This window comes from Kogia breviceps, chromosome 2, assembly GCF_026419965.1.
Source record: "Kogia breviceps isolate mKogBre1 chromosome 2, mKogBre1 haplotype 1, whole genome shotgun sequence".
Lineage (NCBI taxonomy): Eukaryota > Metazoa > Chordata > Mammalia > Artiodactyla > Physeteridae > Kogia > Kogia breviceps.
In genome coordinates, this window is record NC_081311.1 from 78,253,088 (window position 1) to 78,272,142 (window position 19,055).

Below are 19,055 nucleotides of genomic sequence, written 5' to 3' on the forward strand. Positions count from 1 at the left end.
GGGCAACACAAGCTGAATTTTAGCCATGAACAAAGCTTGTTTGTTTACGTTACTGCATCATATAAAGAGCCAGCAGGGAGAGACAAGAAATATGGTTCAAGGAACCAAACAACAGAAGCTTCTGAGGCCTGCTATTAATTCTATTTCAGATAAAGCTAATGAACAAACTATGAATATCTAACCAACCGGAATGAAGTTACTTCACCATTAAAACAGAGCAATACTTAATTCATTGTCAGTGTCAGGATACTTTCAAGTCTATGAAAGAGAAAAGCAAGAGTAACTGCTAACATTGCTTGGGTGCTAACATTGCTTGGGTGCTTATCTGCAAAGTATCGTGCCAATGTGTTCTTTATTAACTATGTCAAATGTGCTCTGAACATCCCAATGAATGTGATGAGTAATTTTCTCAAGTCCCAGAGCATACAATTGATGCCAGGCATTTTGATATTTTGATCATAATCCTAGAGCTCACGATCTCAATCTCTACCCAAGATAAAAGTCAGTTAAATCACTTCAAAATACCAAGTGTATCTAGATGGGAGAAGAAATTGAAAACTCCACCACTACCCTAGGTAAAAAAACAACACTCTAAAATTAGTATGCATTACCTCAGGTTGTGGCCCATTAATACATTATAAAGTCAATTTACTGGCTTGAAACCACCCTCAAAAAACAAAATAGAATAGACTAGGCAAATGGCTAAGTGAACATGTTAAGGGTAAGCATTAGTTTATGAAACCAATGATACATATAAATTGTATTACTGTAAAATGCATTCGTATGGGTTGCAGGCAAAAGTTTGAAAGCCACTGCATATGGGAATGACTGCAATTCAAACGATGCCATCACAGCTGACGACCTGGGTACCTGGCTGGTATCCACGGGGATCGGTGTGAAGGCGGCTTGTGTCAGGGAGACTGTGGGACCCAGGAGGTCCCGTGTGTAAGTCCTTTCTTGCTTGTACTCTCGGCTGTGTTCCACTTTCAACTTTTCTTTTGGCAGAACAGCTTCATAACAAGGAGCATACCCGGGCGGAGGAAGGAACTTAAATTCTCCATGTCTCCCCCCAAGCAGAAAGCGTACCCTGAAAAGGATGCAAGTCGGGGCCGGTTATATCTCTGGCATACAGGAAAGTTTCCTAATCAACAGAATACGGGGAATAAATTATGAGTACAAAATTAGCTTTGTCAGAAGCCACATTTTTTTCCCTAAGTACCACCATAATGTCAGTACCTTAGAGATTAAGAGCCTCTAATCCTAAAAGTGAAACCTGATTAAATTATGTTAATGGCTCAGCAAAAACTTATCACTCTCTGTAGAAATAATAAAAGCATATGCACCATATTCCTATGTGAATGAAATACCTGTTCATAGTATTTGGTCATTTAATGTCTCAAGGCGCCCAAATAATCAGCAGAGAAAGAACAGACTTGATCTAAATATCTGTATACTTAAAATTGCAGGGCTGGATGAGGTCTGATAAGAAGAAAAAAATAGTCACAGTCCAATTTCCCGGTGAAATTCCTTAAAGGGGACTCAAATGATACTTCTATATACTAAATTATCACTTTAATTTCTCTTCCATCTGGTAATAGCAAAAAAGCAAAGGGTTAGAGGAAACCACCTTGACCCAGCTGACCACAGGCAGGTAATTTACAAGTACAGCAGGTAGAGGGTGCCATGGAAAGGAGTCATCTTGACCTGATCAACCAAAAAACATGTGATTTCTGTAGAAATGAGGGGGTTTGGAGTAGGGTGGCAAAATATAATGAAAAGAAAAATTAATGAAAATAAAGATGAGAAAATGGTATTTTTAATGCAACGTTGTTTATTTACCCTTATTAAATAAAAAAGTGAACTTAAATGGACTTGAAATTTTTCGGGAACACTGGATAGAAGGATAGTCAGCAGACTGCATATCTACATGGTTGGCTATATGAACAAAGGATTCAGCCTCCTGAGATTCCCCTCTTAGATGAATCTTATCTTCACCCTTCAAGGAAGGGGCAAAATGCCCTGTGGACAGACACCCAGGAGTGAGAGAGAGAAGGTCAGCAAAGCAGAGTCTTCCATGAAAGAATGAGAAGTGAGAAGGCAAACAGACCAAAACACATAGAGATACTAACTTGATTCCTGCAGAGAAACTGACAACTGGAAAGAAGAGGCCATCGATGTTGAAATTCTCAAACATGCCTTGAACAGGCTGTCCGTTAATTCGGAAGGAGATGCTTGGGGCACTCAGATCTAAACAGCAACTGATGACATCATCAGTTCTCAACAGACGCTGGTTTGGTGAGCTGACAGTACGGGCAATACAACCTATGGGGAAGCACATTAAGGAGGGAAACGCATCTTTATCTCAGAGAATCATCTTCAGAACCTGAGTTAAAGATCTGAATAGGCAGTGAGCATCACTGAACAGTACTGGACTAGACTAAATCTTGAATGCATATTAATGTTATATGTCAAATCTTTTACCAAAAAAGTTGTTGCTTTTTTCAGAAGCCATGCTGTTATCTTTATTGTAAAATGGACCTTCTGACATGCAGAAATTTTTGCAGGCAGATGGATGATATCTGACGCTGATATCATCTTACAGCTGATAATATAATCATGTCAGGGGAAAATCTCTAGGGAAAGGCTTGAAGTCAAATTGCTACTTTATCACCTACTACTTACATGAGCATCAGCACATTATTTAAGCTCTATAAACCTTGATTTCTTGTAAACCAAATGCCATCACCTTGTAGAGTTGTTATGGTGATTAAATTAATGGTTTATAAGAACAGTCTCAGACACAGCAGGTATTTATTTCAGTCCCCTTCTCAAAGATTAAATCCATTTTGTTTTATAAAATAAAAATATAAAGGGATAATGAAAGCAGAAAATGTGCTCATCTGTGCATTGTTTATTGAGAGACAATACATGTCAGCTGGTTTGTTGTTGTTCTGTAATTTATTTCATACAAGGTCTTGGTTGGCTTCTTAAGTAGGATACAGCAGGATACAAGTTGAGGCGTGAAAATGATATTTGATAACTGTCATTTCTTGCCCTAGCCAGCCTATGACCTATGCCCATTCTTGACTGTGTCTCAACTCCTTGGCTGATTAATCTCATGGGCACAATGGAAAACAAGAAGGTAAGATCCTCCCAAACACACGTGCTCACAAATGCAAACATACAAAATTTCTCAATTTGAGCAAAGACAAAAACAGACTTGATGATGCAAGCTTTGCATTTTTTATGACACCTTTTTAAAATTTCTAGCATGCCAAGATTTCTACCAACAGCATATCTGAAATGCCAGTAGTAGAGCATATCTACATTTTAAACTGTGTACTTTTAAAAAATTTTACCAATATTCAAATCTGCAGGCAATACATTTGTTATCAGGTGGTCCCTCTAGAATTCCCTGGATATAATAAAGGCAGCTTCTTAAAAAAAAAGTCATACAAAAGCAACAGAACTCACAGATAAAGGTCTATATCTCTGTTTGTATCAAGATCTGTAGCTGATAATGTTATCAAACAGATATTTACTATAATCCAAATACATTGCTCAGTCTGAGGGATATTATAATGCTAATACTAATGACCACGATTAACTGTTTTGCAATGCCTGAAAGAAACAGGTAAGAGAGATAAGGTCACTAGTGACCAGCCTAAGTCCACAGTTTCAATGGCACTCACACTGCTGAATCCACTAGGAAGCATTTTAAGGTTGCATTTACATAAACTCAGATCAAATCCATATGAGAACTCTATTCCCATTTGCTGTATTAGCCAGAAAAGAAGATAGCAGTGGTCTGATTCATAGGTCCTGTAAGAGAATCCTTACCCATCTTTCCCATACTGTTCTATGACATTCCTCCGTACTTTTATACTTAAATTCTCCAAAAGCACCAAGGGTTTTTCACACTTTTGGTCCTTACAAACACAGGATGTGGATGCCCCAGTCCAGGGGTCCCCAACCCCTGGGCCGCCGGCATCGGGCCGCACAGCAGGAAGTGAGCAGCGGGCCAGCGAGCGAAGCTTCATCTGCTGCTCCCCACCGCTCCCCACCGCTCCCATTACCGCCTGAACCATGTCCCACCCCCCAGCCCTGTCTGTGGAAAAACTGTATTCCACAAATCCGGTCCCTGGTGTCAAAACGGCTGGGGACTGCTGCCCCAATCCAATTCTCATTCACACAAGGGGAACCTAGCAATGCTATGCAAAGTTTAAGTTGGGAAGAAGAAATGAAGACAGAGCTCAAAACTTTTGCAGATAAGCCAAATTCTGGTTACAAGGAAGATCTCCACCCTCCAATCACAAAAAGTGTTCTCTCTCCGAAATCACAGACAGTTGACACTTTAAATTCTACTTCAACTATTAAAAAGAAAAGGAATAGGAGAGTGAGCCCAAGAAGATTATGTGAATTACAGTGGATTTAACCACGGTAACTCAGTCAGAAGCCAATTAGTTTAGATTTATCTTTGTTGATCCTGAATCTAAAATTAGCAATAGATCCCAGGGCTTGAGAGAACATAGCTTTCAACTACAGGCATGGTAGAGTGCATATTTCCTTGCCGTTTGAAAACACAGTCAAATATTTTCTCCTGATTCAAAGTTTCAAGATGAACTTCTCCTGAAATTCCACAATGTATCCTCTTTTCTGTGATACATGCATAGATTTACTCAATATTTTTGTTGCTCTTATCACTGTTTAAAAGATACTTGGCCATGAAAGGCATATTGCATACACTTTCAACTCCAGAAGCTCTGGGTTCTTTCTCTGCGTTGACAGAAAAAGCTTCAAACTAAATGCAAACATGAAAATGGTGAAGTGGCATTATATGGCTAAAATAATGAGATGCAATTCAGCATTTTTTTTTTTTACCAGTGTAATGTTTTGTTTCATTTTTCCCCTAATCTCTGTGTAATGGGAAAACAAGTGAACATGCTTCATTCATTCATCTGAGGACCCATTTTGTGTGGAGTGATCAAACAGACATTAACCCTATTTCAGCTTTGTCAGGTCTTCTGAAGGCAGGGCTCTTTGCCTTTGGTGGGTAGAAAAATTCTGGAACAAGCATTGTGACTCTCTTCTGACCAGCACAGTACACCTGTTTATATGACACACCACACTACAGCCTGGGTCCCAACCAGTGCCCCACAGGTTAGATGAACTATCCAACATACAGCTTCATCTCCTCCAGGCTACTGAGCTATTGGCACCAAATAAAGGAAAAATTTAGTAAGTATTATTCTTCGATACAACTATATGGAGTGCTTTTCTTTATAAATTCCTTACCATAAACTCTTAGGTTTAATTAAATTTAATTAAAAATGTTCTTTTCATAATTTATGGAGCCTATAAAGCATTAATAAATGAATACCACTTGATTTGCCCATGAGAGGCAAAGTTCAGCTTTCTGTAATGTAAGGAACCTCTCTCTATTTTCTGTATGTTAAATGTGCTATATCAGGTTCACTCTAAGTGCAGCTTTAGGAAGACAAGCATATGTCTGCAGAATCCAAATGAATTCCAATATTTACATAATCAAAAGGTAAACTTTTAAATAGAGCCAATCAAAACACATGTTTTAATAAATCTGAAAAAAGAGTATTATTTTTATTTTTATATATTACTCATTTTTAATATACTTTCAACCATCAAAGCTTAGCAGTGGTAGCTAGTGAAAAGAACTATTCATTCATTTTTAAACCGTTCCACACTTCTGAAACAAAGCATCATTCTATTATGAGCAGACTCCTCACCATACACTTGACAAATTACCAATTCCTGACATTACATTACCCACCAGAAGATGGAACTTAGTCTATTTATTCCAATTATTCTCCAGGATTTGGTTTTGGTTCTTTTTTATATTGGAAGCTAAAGCTTCACACATACCAATTAAAACAAGTAGGAAACATTTAAGTTTTTGCACTTGATTCATGAATCAGAAAGCCACTTCTGAAGTATACCATTCAAAGGCAAAGGAGTCTTTTGGAGAGACATTGTAATTGTAAGAGTTTTCTTTTTCCCCTAGTGAAATTCTGCTTTTTACTTAACACTCTCATCATTTCAGTGTTACGTTTCTGAAATAAATGTGCCTGATATGAACAGCACCAATACCAATAGCTTTTAGAAATGTCCAGTGAGGGCAAAACATTTCCTTCAAAAACACTGTGAAAGAGAATGGATACTACGTACCTGACCAGAGGTGAAGGCCATCAAATCCATAGGAGAAGAGGTCATCTCCGACACCATTTCCACCCCACTCCTCGCCCCCTCCAGGGTAGGGAGAGTACCCCTCCGTTGAAGCCCAGCCCACTCGCAGGTGAGTGGCTTCGGCGGTCACAAATGGTTCGGTGTGGTCCACCATCAACTCATAGTACCATTTCCTATATTGCGCAGACCCTTCGCTGACACCCAGAAAAATATTGGGTCTCATGCTTTAAAGAGATGGGAATAGTGTGTGAGAAAATCTGAATAAACCTTTCATTGTCTTAACTTACATCGTGCTATTTTGAATTAGTCCTGCTTCTCAAAGACATATATTACATAGTGCTATTTTGAATTAGTCCTGCTTCTCAAAGACATATATTACATATTAAATATGTTTCCTTAAGTACAACAAATTACTGAAGCAATCACTGAAGTCTGCAGTGACAGCCGACCTTACAGTTAACATTCAGAGACTGATGTCTGCTTCTGGAATAACTTGGCAATGTCACTCAAGGGTCTATTATTTTTCCTTAATTGCTCTTCAGCATATTTTCTATCATCATATTTAAGGGGAGGCACTCAGGATAGCACAGCAGGCCCTCGGACCTAATGGAGTTACTATTAATCCAGGACATAAAGACATTTGCCTAAGCTAAGCTTTGTGTCATACAGAGTTTGGGGCTGCAACAAGTCATAGTCTTAGTGAAGGAACCAACGTGATTAATCATCTTTGTTGTTTTCTGTGCTCTGCTGTGAAAAGAATAATTTCTAGTTAGTTGTATTTAATTGCATTTTACGGAAGAACTTTTACCCTAAGTTAATACTAGGGATTAGTGAAAGTCTCAGAAAATACTGCTCATTAACGACAGGTCTATTATATAAAGAACCACAAAGGAAGTCTTAAATCAATCTTTTTTAACAAATCACAACGTAGAAATATACACTAAACCCTACATTTTTTTTGAACCAGAGTGAAGTAGCAAGTATTTCCTGGATAGCTGCTAAACACAGTGTATTAAAATTATCACTACCACATATAACATTTCCTTAATTATAAGCTGTATTTATTATTGTTGTTGTAATTATTATTATTATTTTGTATATGGAAGGCACTATGACGTGGTGGTAAAGAGCTCAGTCTCTGGAGTTAGACCTGAGTTCCATTTCCAGTTCCAACATTTTAATCTATAAAACATAGATAACAATAACACTTTCTGCAAACACAAGCAGCATAGAATACTTGTAAAGCACCTGGCATTGTGGCTGGCACAAAGTACCCAATGAATGTCTCATACCTTGGAAGGTAGATCTAACTGAAAATGTAGTTTTATTGCTTGTTTGTAGAATTTATTATACTTTGGACATTTGAAATCAATGTCTTTATTATACATAGTAGGCACTTCACCATTGGTACTGAAGGATATAGTGTTTTTAGTTATGTTCTAAGAAGATGTAAAACATAATTAAATATAATTATATCCCTGTATCACTGTCAGCCTGCTCCTGATGACAACGATAATTCGACTACATGTGAACGTGAATGAGAGCTCTTATACCTTTTTTTGTAATAAATGTGTATTTTGCTTGGGTCATCTATTATCTCATCTGATGGGTAGAAAAAATTCCTACACTATTCCCTGGGGAAATACGTAAAAGATTCTAATCAAACAAACAGACTATACGATGTTTCAGCGACAAAGCTAGAACGTGCATTTTTTGTTATGCTACCTATCTGGCGACGCGGGCTCGCTGAACCTACCTGCTGACATGGTTCACGAGGCGTGTCTGCAGTAACAGGTCTCTTCCTGGCAGAAGATTGTCACAGATGAGATGCTGGTTAGAACGGACTGCTACCCCATCGCAAACACAGAGGGAGCATAAGACGTCCAGAACCTGAAAAGAGAAGCCAACTTCAGACTCTCATTCCCTTCTCAGGTTCAAGTGTCAGCAGCAATTTCCACAAACACACTCCCTCCATTTACCGCTGACCCAGTCACTTTAAACATTACAGCCACGTGTCCACTTATTTTCCAACTTTCCTTCGTACATAAATTGAGAACTGCTCCAACCTCCCATTGAGGCTATGCATAAGCACTAAGCAGTATTACCTGATTGGAATTAAAAGGTGAAAAACACTCACGAAAAACTTGACACACCTTTTAAAAATTATCTTTTTTAAAAAAAAATAGTTTTAAAATTATTCCAGAATTTATTTCTGGCAATAAAATGGTTCACTTACCTTGTGATTTCTTCCATGCTTGTCTAAAAGTGAGATAATGGATTTAATATGGCCTTCTTTAATATAATTTAGAGCTTCTGGACTTTCTACTAACACACAGTGTAAAACTTCAAGAATACCTAAAGAGAAAACAAAGAAAGGGGGGAAATATGATTAACCAATCTACAATGATCAGTGGCTTTCCTCTTCTCTATGTGTTTATTCAGGTGTTGACTGAACATAATATAATTACCATGTGCTCAATGCATTTGGGCACAGGGCACCTGTGATAGGGGACAGGTGGTGTTTGAAACACAGGGCTGATACTCAAAGATGATGTCGAGTGAGGACAAGGCAAATATACAGTGTTCAGCTGAGTAAGCAGGTAATTCTGCCTGCAGAGAAATGAAAGAAAGCACATTTAAGTGGGGCCAGAGAAGAACTCATTCATGGCCATTTTCCAGACAGGAAAAGATGGCGGTAAAGTGCTGAATGAAGTTCTGAGTGGGGGGCATACCTCATGCGCCTGAGGTACAAAGCCAGTAGGGGATGGACAGGTAGGTTAGGGCCAGCTTACAAAGCTTCTGGACACTGAAAGCATAACCCTGCAATAATGCATCCTAACCCATGGAGGTCATCACATTCTCCTGCAGGTTTATAGCAGAAAATGTTTCTTGGTTTGCAGAACAGGAGAAACATACAAGTTAACACAAAAATAAACAGAAATATACAATATACAAAACCTGAAAAAGAAGGGTAATATTTTTAGGTATCAGCTATCAGAGAAGATAAAATGGAATACATCTTCTCTTAAGTCTAAAACAGAAATTAGAAAATAAGTCTCATTATCAGAATTTTTAGTGTGAATTTGAAAAGCTAAATGGGTACACGTATATTTATTTTTTCAGAGCAAGCCTGCCTTGTCTACAATGAGAATGTAGTTCATTTGTAGCAATCAGACATAACACTTAGAAAGTGTGATCTCTGTCTGAGAGCTACTGTCTGACATCTCTGAGAGTATTGAGAAGGGTCCCAGAGGAACCTTGTAGAAAGGTTTATTCATTTCAAATGGAGATCACTTTCGTGGAAAATAAATGTAAAGTGCTCAGGTTTATAAATGGTAGAGTATAGAAGTAATTCACTATTACTGTCACAATTGACACTTGATCCAAACCAAGACAAGGGCTGTTAATACTAATTTCTTCACCAATGACTTAATTTTTTGAAATATAAATGCACATTCAATGAAAAAATACCCCAAAATGTAAGTTAATTTTTGGTGTGGTTCAAAATTTGTTGCTGTATTCCAATAATCCATGCCTGTTAAAAATCAAAGAGAGCAGAAAATAATAATACAACAGGCTGATGGATAAATTAAAGAAGATTTTTATATAAGGGTATGGAAACTATTTCTGCTATTATTAAAAAGGTAAGCAATAAAATAAACTCCATCATTCCAAGCTAAAAGAAATTAAAATAACAGAAAGGGAACAGCTTTTTTTTTTTTTTTTTGGCTGTACCGTGCGGCATGCGGGATCTTAGTTCCCTGACCAGGGGTGGAACCCACGCTCCCTGCAGTGGAAGTGCAGAGTCTTAACCACTGGACCACCAGGGAAGTCCTGGGAAAAGCATTTTTAATAGATTAGTCATATGTTATCCTGATGTTTTTGGTTTTTTGTTTTCTCCCTATTACTTATTACTATAGAGCATGTGGCTGCCTATGTTTATAAATAAAGTTCTACTGTGTTTACACGCACGTTTGTCCAATATCTTCTTGGAACTAAAAGTATGACCCTGCAGCAGTGCATCCTAACTAATGGAGCTCATTTCACTTTCCTGGAGGTTTGTAGTAGAAAATGTTTCTTAGTCTCCAAAACAAGAGAAATATACAAAATAATACAAATGGTGCTCTTGCATTAAAGAGGCAGAGCTGAGTGGCTGCAACAACAAAGTCCTATAGTGCCACAACCTAAAATATTTACTGTCTGGCCTTTTATAGAAAGAGTTTGTCAATCTCTGCTATAAAACATAACCATTAAGAAAAAAAACAAGTAGAAGATCAAGAAAAATAAATCCTTCGTGTAAATAAACATTCACGAAAGCCCATAGCATTCATAAACCTAAATATATCAGAAAAGATTAAAGACTAGATTTTTGGAAAGAACAGCATGTATCACAAAATGCAAGAATAGCAATGTGAAAATAAATCTCTGATTTTTCTCATATTCAGCCTATTCTAATGGAAGGGTTTCAGAGTTTTGGGTTTAACATTAATTTTTTTTTTTTCCAGTGGGACCAGGTCAGAGCCAACAAATAAACACCTAGATGAAAAGAACTACTGCCTCTAATGCTGACAATAAAAAGTCAGAGAAAAGTATTTTTAATTTTAACTGTTGGAATAAACTGCAAATAAACTGCTTTTACTTTTTAAAGCAAGAAATTCCTAAAGGAAAACTAGAAACACCAAAAGAGACATTTTCAAAAATAAAAACTAATTAGGCTGCTTTATGTATATATTTAAATCATACTGATATATGGCTCAAACACTTAGGTTAAAAAAAAATGAGACAGAGAAACAGAGCTAATATTAAGTGGCAATAATTGACTAAAGATGATTTGACATTTAAAATTTAAATTCACTGAGTGAGACCCAGGAATGGCAAGAGTACAGAACACTTATGGTCAGATTCTCAAAGAAAAACTGTAAAACTTGGTAAATCATAACAGGATTACTGGAATGAAAGAATTATGAACATGCTACAAAATGTAAAATAAAAAATAAAAACCCACCCAAACTAGTAAGACAAAATATTTTGGTTAGTTTAATAAACTTAATAGAAATGATTCATGAAATTTTAATAACACAGAAATGCATAATGTATAATGTAAACTTTTTTTTTTTTTTGCGGTACGTGGGCCTCTCACTGTTGTGGCCTCTCCCGTTGCAGAGCACAGGCTCTGGACGCACAGGCTCAGCGGCCATGGCTCACGGGCCCAGCCGCTCCGTGGCATGTGGGATCTTCCCGGACCAGGGCATGAACCCGTGTCCCCTGCATCGGCAGGCGGACTCTCAACCACTGCACCACCGGGGAAGCCCTATAATGTAAACTTTTAAGAGTAAATACAAAATTGGATATATATTAGGACTGCAACTATATAAAGTATACTTATTTACATAGTTGCAATCCTAATAAAAACACCAGAAGTTATTACATCAGGATGTTAGTGCTAGTTATTGCTCATCTATGAGGGAGACCCTTGAACAACATGGGTTTGAACTGCACAAGTCCACTTACACACGGATTTTTTTTTTTCACTAAATACATACCAGAGTGCTACATGATCCACAGTTGTTCAATCCGTGGATGTGGAACTGTGGATACAGAGCCAACTGTATTTTCAACAGCCCAGAGAGTCGGCACCCCCAAACCCTGTGTTGTTCAAGGGTCAACTGTACTTCTATTCCAATACTACATACACTCTATGATATGAGCACACCTAACTCTTAAAGTTAGAAACATTTCTAGGTCCTGGTTCAAGGTAGTGACATTGGAGGATTCTAAACTCAACTCCTTCCAAGAATATACCATATCTACATGTATATATGCAACAATTTCCTCTGAAAGAAACTAAAAACGTTACTGAGTGAATCCTATACATCAGGCAAACACAACAAAACACCCCACACTGAATCAGGTAGGAGAGGCTGAGACACAATCTCGCTGTAAACCCCACTCCCAAGCAGCAACCCACAACCGGCAAGTAACTCACAACCCCAAGCTTCTCCCTGAGTAGCAAAGGGCTTGGAACCCCATATCTGGCACCCCTACTTTAAGACCTGCACCTGAGAGCAAGCGCCCTAAACATCTAGCTTTGAAAGCCAATGGGGCTTGCGTCCACGAGACCCATGAGGCTATAGCAAATGGAGAAAAAGTCCCTAAAGGGGCAGCAGGAACTCACCTACACCAGGGTGCAGCACAGAGGTAGCCAAAAGTACCCAGTCTTTCTGTAAAAGGCTTATTTGCTTACCTTAAAGCTTTGGCCCGAGGGGCAGGCATCTAATTTAACACAAATCTGGAGACCAACTGGAATTCTCTCCAGAGATGGAGGTTGGCGGGCACCACCTTTAGCTCCCCAACTGACTTGCTTCTGCTCGTGGGTATCTCCTGGAGGGAGCTTCTGTGCATGACTGGTGCCCCCGTTTTACACCTAGTGCCCTGATGCACAGGGATGCCCCTTCATCACCTGGCCATGATGACCAGCAGGGCCTGTGCTTGTGTGTTCCATGAAAGCATAACACCCTGCCCAGGGCACAGAACAGACAGAGCCAACTGAAACCCACCCCAATTTTCTGTAAAAAGGCCTATTTGCTGTCCTGGAGCTTTGGCTGGAGGGGAAGGTTTCTGGTCTGGCACACACCTTGAGACCCCAGATCATCGGTGTCTCTGAGAAAGGACCTTGTGTACATGTCTGACACACCAGCTCTTATGGCTGTGAACCAAAGGACACGCCCCTTGACAGCTTGGCTCTGGTGCCAGTGGGGCTTATGTTCAAGGCTTCAGTGGGATAGTAGCAAAGACAGAAACAGTTCTTACCTAGCTATCACCCCAAGATTTGACACTGAGAGAGCAGACAGAAATGCCCACCTCCCAGTCTTCCCCTGAATGAGGTATATTTGCATATTTTAAAGGCTGCTGCCTGAGGGTCTGGCTTTCAATCAGCCTGAATCTAGGTTCTGAGATCCTCCTCTTTGAGATGCTGACAGGTCTTGGCATACTCTCTAAAAATAAAGAAACCAACCCATCTATATGCTGCCTACAAGAGACTCACTTCAGATGTAAGGACACACACAGACTGAAAGAGAACCGATGGAAAAAGAAATTTCAGACAAACGGAAACCAAAGAAAGCTGGGATAGCTATACCTATATCAGACAAAATACACTTTAAGACAAAGACTGTAATAAGAGACAAAGAAGGTCATTATATAATGATAAAGGGGTCAATCCAACAAGAGGATATAATGTTGCTACCTATTTATGTACCCAACATAGAAGCAACTGAATATATAAAGCAAATATAAACAGATCTAAAGGGAGAAACAGATAGTAGTACAATAATAGTAGGAGACTTTAATGGCCCAATTTCATCAATGGATAGATCATCCAGACAGAAAAGCAGTAAGGAAAACTGCCCTTAAATGATGCACTAGACCAGATGAACTGAACTAACATATACAGGACATTCCAACAAAAAGAAACAGAAAACATTGTTCTCAAGCACACGTGGAGCACTCTCCAGGATAGATAATATGCTGGGCCACAAAACAAGTCTTAATAAATTTAAGATTAAAATCATATCAAGCATCATTTCTGACCACAATGGTTATGAGACTAGAAATTAATTATAAGAAGAAAACTGGAATATTCACAAATCTGTGGAGATCAAACAACAGGCTACTCAACAACCAGTGGGTCAAAGAGGAAATCAAAAGAAAAAGCAAAAAACAGAGCAGAAAATGAAAATGGAAATACAACATACCAAAACTTATGGGATGCAGCAAAGGCAGTTCTAAGAGGGAAATTCACAGTGATAAATGCCTATAATGAGAAAAATCTCAAATAAACCACTTAACTTTACACTTCAACAAACTAGAAAAAGAATAAACAAAGCCCAAGTTAGTACAAGGAAGAAAATAACAAAGATCAAAGTGTAAATCAATGAAATAGAGACTAAAAGACAACAGAGAAGGTCAATTTAACTAAAAGCTGGCTTTTGGAAAAGGTGAACAAAACAGACAAACCTTTAGCTAGACTCACCAAGAGAAAAAGAGAAGGGACTCAAATAAAATCAGAAATGAAAGAGATGTTACAACTGATACCACAGAAACAAACTGAGAAATGTGTTAAGTAAATGAATTCTCAGAAACATAAAATGCACCAAAACTGAATTATGAAGAAACAGAAATTGTGAGTAGACTGATTAATAGTAAGAAGATTGAATTAGTAACCAAAAACCTCCCAACAAACACAAGTCCAGGACCAGTTGGTTTTACTGATGAATTCTACCTAACATTTAAAGAAGAATTAATATAATCCTTCTCAATCTCTTTCAAAAAACAGAAGAGAAGGGAACACTTCCGAACTCATTTTATAATGCCAGCATTTCTGTGATACCAAAAACAGACAAGGACACCACAAGAAAAGAAAACTGCAGGTCAATATCCCTGATGAACACAGATGTAAAAATCCTCAACAAAACATAACCAAAACAAATTCAACAATACATTAAAAGCATGTCAGTCCCTATTCTAGATGGTTTAACCTTCCTTTATTGCCTCAATTCCCACCACTTCCTCCTACAAAGAATGATTAATACCCACTTTTACTTAAATATTAATCATAAATATTTATTAAGCACCTACCAGGCACTGTTCCAAGCAACGGGGATGAGCAGTAAACAAGGCCTGCAAAGCCCTGGTGGAGCTTGTAGGATCTTTCTCCCCTTCGACTCTTCGCACATATTAATCTCAGATTTAAACACACTTTCCTTTTCTGAGACTGCAAAATCTGAACCATCTTGCAAAGGCAAAAAGTCACCTCATTTGGCAAGTCTTTACTAACGTCCAGGGATGAATTATTCCTTCTTTGCAGTATTGATCACATTTTATTAAAATTATTTACTTTCATATCAATCTCTCATGAGACAATGAGCCCTTAAGGGCAGGGACTGGTTTAACTGTGCCTAATGCAAAATCAAGGGGCAAGGCATTATACATATAATACAAGCAATATTCAGCTATTTGCCTTAAAACTTTTATGGCTGTAACTTTCTGAATCATTTATATTCTCATGAGCAAGAAAAATCTCTGAGGATATAACAAAATGGATGGAAGGAACTCAATAGTAATGGGAGCATCCAAGTGCTGGGATGGTAGAGAATGCTCCTCACCTCGTTTTCTGTAATCAAAGTACAATGGCCCAGTTTGCTTTTTTTTTTTTTTTTTTTTTGCAGTACGCGGGCCTCTCGCTGCCGTGGCCTCTCCCTTTGCAGAGCACAGGCTCCGGACGCGCAGGCTCAGCGGCCATGGCTCACGGGCCCAGCCGCTCCACAGCATGTGGGATCTTCCCGGACCGGGGCAGGAACCTGCGTCCCCTGCATCGGCAGGCGGACTCTCAACCACTGCGCCTACAGGGAGGCCCCCAGTTTGCTTTTTATCGATAGATTCACACATTTGTTACCTGGCTTCCAAACTAGGGAAGCTCTCCATCTGGGATCAAAGTTGACTGTGCTATTTTCTATTCACGGATCATGCCCAGGGCTGTCTACGGTTGGACAAAATTTGTCAAGGGTCTGTATGGAAAAACTGGAAACAAGCCACAGAGCAGGAGTGCTGTATTTGGTCTGACTTTACCTACCAGGAGGAAGCTAGTCTGGGGATTTCACCTCATACCAAGTAGGCACAAGCTCCCTGGTGAACCTTGTCCACTTGAGAGAAGGAGTGAATAGAATTAGACTTGGAGCCACTCCAGCATAGAAGGCCAATGAGAAGTTAGAGCAAGCCATTGTACTTGTGCCCCCAGTGTCCTCGTCACAGGACAACAAGGAGAACCAACTGACCTGGAAAGCACAATGTCAATCCCCCTAGGACATTATTTTCTCACCTATGGTCACAAGAGTTTTGCAAAATAAAACAAAATTAAAATAATCCCAGAACACAGAGGTAGATGTAGGTTTAGATGGAACCTAGTTCTCAATGCATTAGGGGTAACATGGGTGTGATTCAGATTTGAGAGAAAGGAATTATCACTTACATCTCTACTGCAAGCAACTCCAGAAGGAGTCCATGGCCTCAGTTGAAGATTTCAATATGGAAACCCCTTGGGCTAAGCTAGTGGTGAGCAAACAGGAAGGCTTCAACCTGGGCGCTAACTCGTATGAATTACACTGCTTCCTAGTTAAGGAAACACTGGGGACAGGGCACGTGAAAAACACACAGAAGGGTGGTATCCACTGCAGGATCAGTGACAGTTATAATTAGAGAAACCATGAATTCCAAATTATTCCAACCACAGGCTGCTTGTTTCTTTCCTCTCTTTCTAGGAGTTAAGATTTTGTACAACGTTTTGGTCAGACCTTATTATTAGTGTCCCCAGGGCTCACTGAAGGCAAAAGGAAATAAGGAAATTTCTACTTTCGCCCTGGGTAATGAACTTTAAACAAAATGACACAACAAGTAAAAAGAATGGGGGAAAGACACTGGGGAAGGACAGGAAAAAAAAAACATGAAAACACACAAACGTGAAACAAGCAGACCAAAGCTATCTATAGAGGTTACGGGAGATTGTTTCCGGATGCAGTGACAAGATATGCAGTAGACTGTCATGCTTTTAACAGAGGGACTGGTCTACTCAATATTTACAAGGCTTAATGAGGAAATATAATAATGAGATACCGTTATTATTGTTTTATGTACTGGTTACAAACACAGTCTAAAGCCAACGTGCCCAGATTTTAGTCCTGGAAGATTTTAGGCACATTACTTAACCTCTCTGTGCTCCAGTGTCCCTGTCTCTAAAATGGGGACAATAATGGTGCCCACCCCGGGGGGTCTGTTGTGAGAATATGTGGAAAGCATTTAGAACAGGGCCTGGATCTGAGCAGTGCTATATGATCACCTGCTATTATTTTATTGTTGTAACAAACTAACATAAAAGACAAAGTGAAATAAAAAGGATCAACAGGGAAACATTATAAATATGCTTCTTTTTAAACAGAGGCTAAAAATTAAAAAATAGGAAAAGTTAGGGAAACGCCGAATGGACAACACTGATGAGAAGAAAAATTCAGGGAAAATATTTATTGATCAGCAGGAAGAAATGAAATAAAGGTTAGTTATTAAAATAAAATTAGTTAAGGTAGTATATCTGGGACTGCAGTAAGAGAGCAAGAAGGGCAAGTAGACTCAACGGTAGAAAATTGCTCTTTCTTGAGACAGCAGGACTGTTGGGACAAAAGTACAGTGAAAGATTAACCAAGTAGCCTTACCACCTTAGAATGCTAAAATAAGACATAAAGCACTCCTGGTGGACAGGAATCCCTTCTCGTGATATTATTACCATTATGAGAAAAGAAAAATATGCAAATAATCACTGGGTAGAGAGACCAGAAGACAAGTCCAGCTAGCGCCATATTGGCTAAATGTCCGAGGAGTCTGGGAGGTTTTTGGGGTGCACACCAAATGTGAAGCCATGGAAGAAAGAATCTGACAGGTGTAAAGGGATGCATTTGTACCTGGGCCTGTGCGTTTGAGAGGGTTCCGTAGAGACACACATCTGTTGTTTTGTTCCACTAATTTAAACTAAACTGCCAGGGAGTCACAACTCACACATCCCATCCAAGCCATCCTTCTTTCATGAGTGGGCACGAACATGGAACTAGAAATGGCAGAAACTTCTAGTTTGAAATGGTTGCAAGCTCAGTTGGCCCTCACCCAGAACAAATAGCAGGAGTTGACTAATGAACCAGAATTCAGCATAATTACAACACATCTTTTTTTAAAAAAACATTTACAGTGAATTTTGCAGGTTACAGATTGAAGTGCTGAGAAAGGAATAATTTGTTATTATACTGTTTTATGGGTATAAATTTGAATTCAAGGAACCATTTAAGTTTCAGTATGAGATGAACTGCTAAATTTATTTTTTTCACTTTTTAAAACAAATAGAGAGGGCTTCCCTGGTGGCGCAGTGGTTGAGAATCCGCCTGCCGATGCAGGGAACACGGGTTCGTGCCCCGGTCCGGGAAGATCCCACATGCCGCAGAGCGGCTGGGCCCGTGAGCCATGGCTGCTGAGCCTGCGCGTCCGGAGCCTGCGCTCCGCAATGGGAGAGGCCACAACAGTGAGAGGCCCGCGTACCACAAAAAAAAAAAAAAAAAAAAAAAAAAACAAATAGAGGGGAGAAAAGAAAAAAGAATACAAATTTTGCTTTCTTTCCATAAGAGGGCTAACTTGTGAAATAAATAGAAGTCACCCTAAATAGGGTTTCTGTATCTCACTCAAATAGAGAAAGAAAAATGAATTAAATTGACATCAATATTAAAATATATAAAAGCCTTCAAAATAATGATTTTAAGAGATATGGTCACAAGCCAAATTGGGAAAACACATAAGGGCATATACTTAAAATTTATAATAATGGTTTTGAGGCTAGAGAAGAAAATGGTCTCATTAAAATCCTGAGCTAACATAAAGCTGAAAGGGCGAGAAAAGTGACAGGAATGAGATTAAAATATAACAGAACTTGACAAAAATAGGAAAACAAGAGGAAAATTAATAAAAATGGAAGTTAGTCAATGTAAAGGTATTGTTGCACTGTTATTCATATACAGAAAGGCAGAATATTAGGAATGCCTTAGCAAGAAAAACAAAAAAGTTGGACCTAAGGTATTTTCTTGGAAGACAAGATGAACATGAGTCAAAAGTTTCCCATGGTAAATTAGCTGAAATAAAACACATAAAATGAGTAATGTAATTATAATGTACCATCCTGCCTTAGTTAGTCCTCTGATGGTTTGCTGCCTTCAGTTTAGGGAGCAATGATTTATAAAAGATAGACAAAC

The 19,055-nt window shown here is 38.8% G+C and overlaps 1 protein-coding gene across 7 annotated transcripts in view; it reads right to left on the reverse strand.

The window, feature by feature from the left end:
• RYR2 (ryanodine receptor 2) overlaps positions 1 to 19,055 on the reverse strand; it is a 746,950-nt gene that overhangs the window by 317,516 nt on the left and 410,379 nt on the right. For all 7 annotated transcript variants that reach the window (XM_067025663.1, XM_067025662.1, XM_067025661.1 and 4 more), the window contains 5 exons: positions 8,456 to 8,574; positions 7,976 to 8,109; positions 6,202 to 6,443; positions 2,130 to 2,322; positions 871 to 1,087 (listed from right to left, as the gene is read on the reverse strand). In XM_067025663.1, the coding sequence (XP_066881764.1) occupies positions 871 to 1,087; positions 2,130 to 2,322; positions 6,202 to 6,443; positions 7,976 to 8,109; positions 8,456 to 8,574 (905 nt within the window). The remainder of the gene's footprint in view (positions 1 to 870; positions 1,088 to 2,129; positions 2,323 to 6,201; positions 6,444 to 7,975; positions 8,110 to 8,455; positions 8,575 to 19,055) is intronic.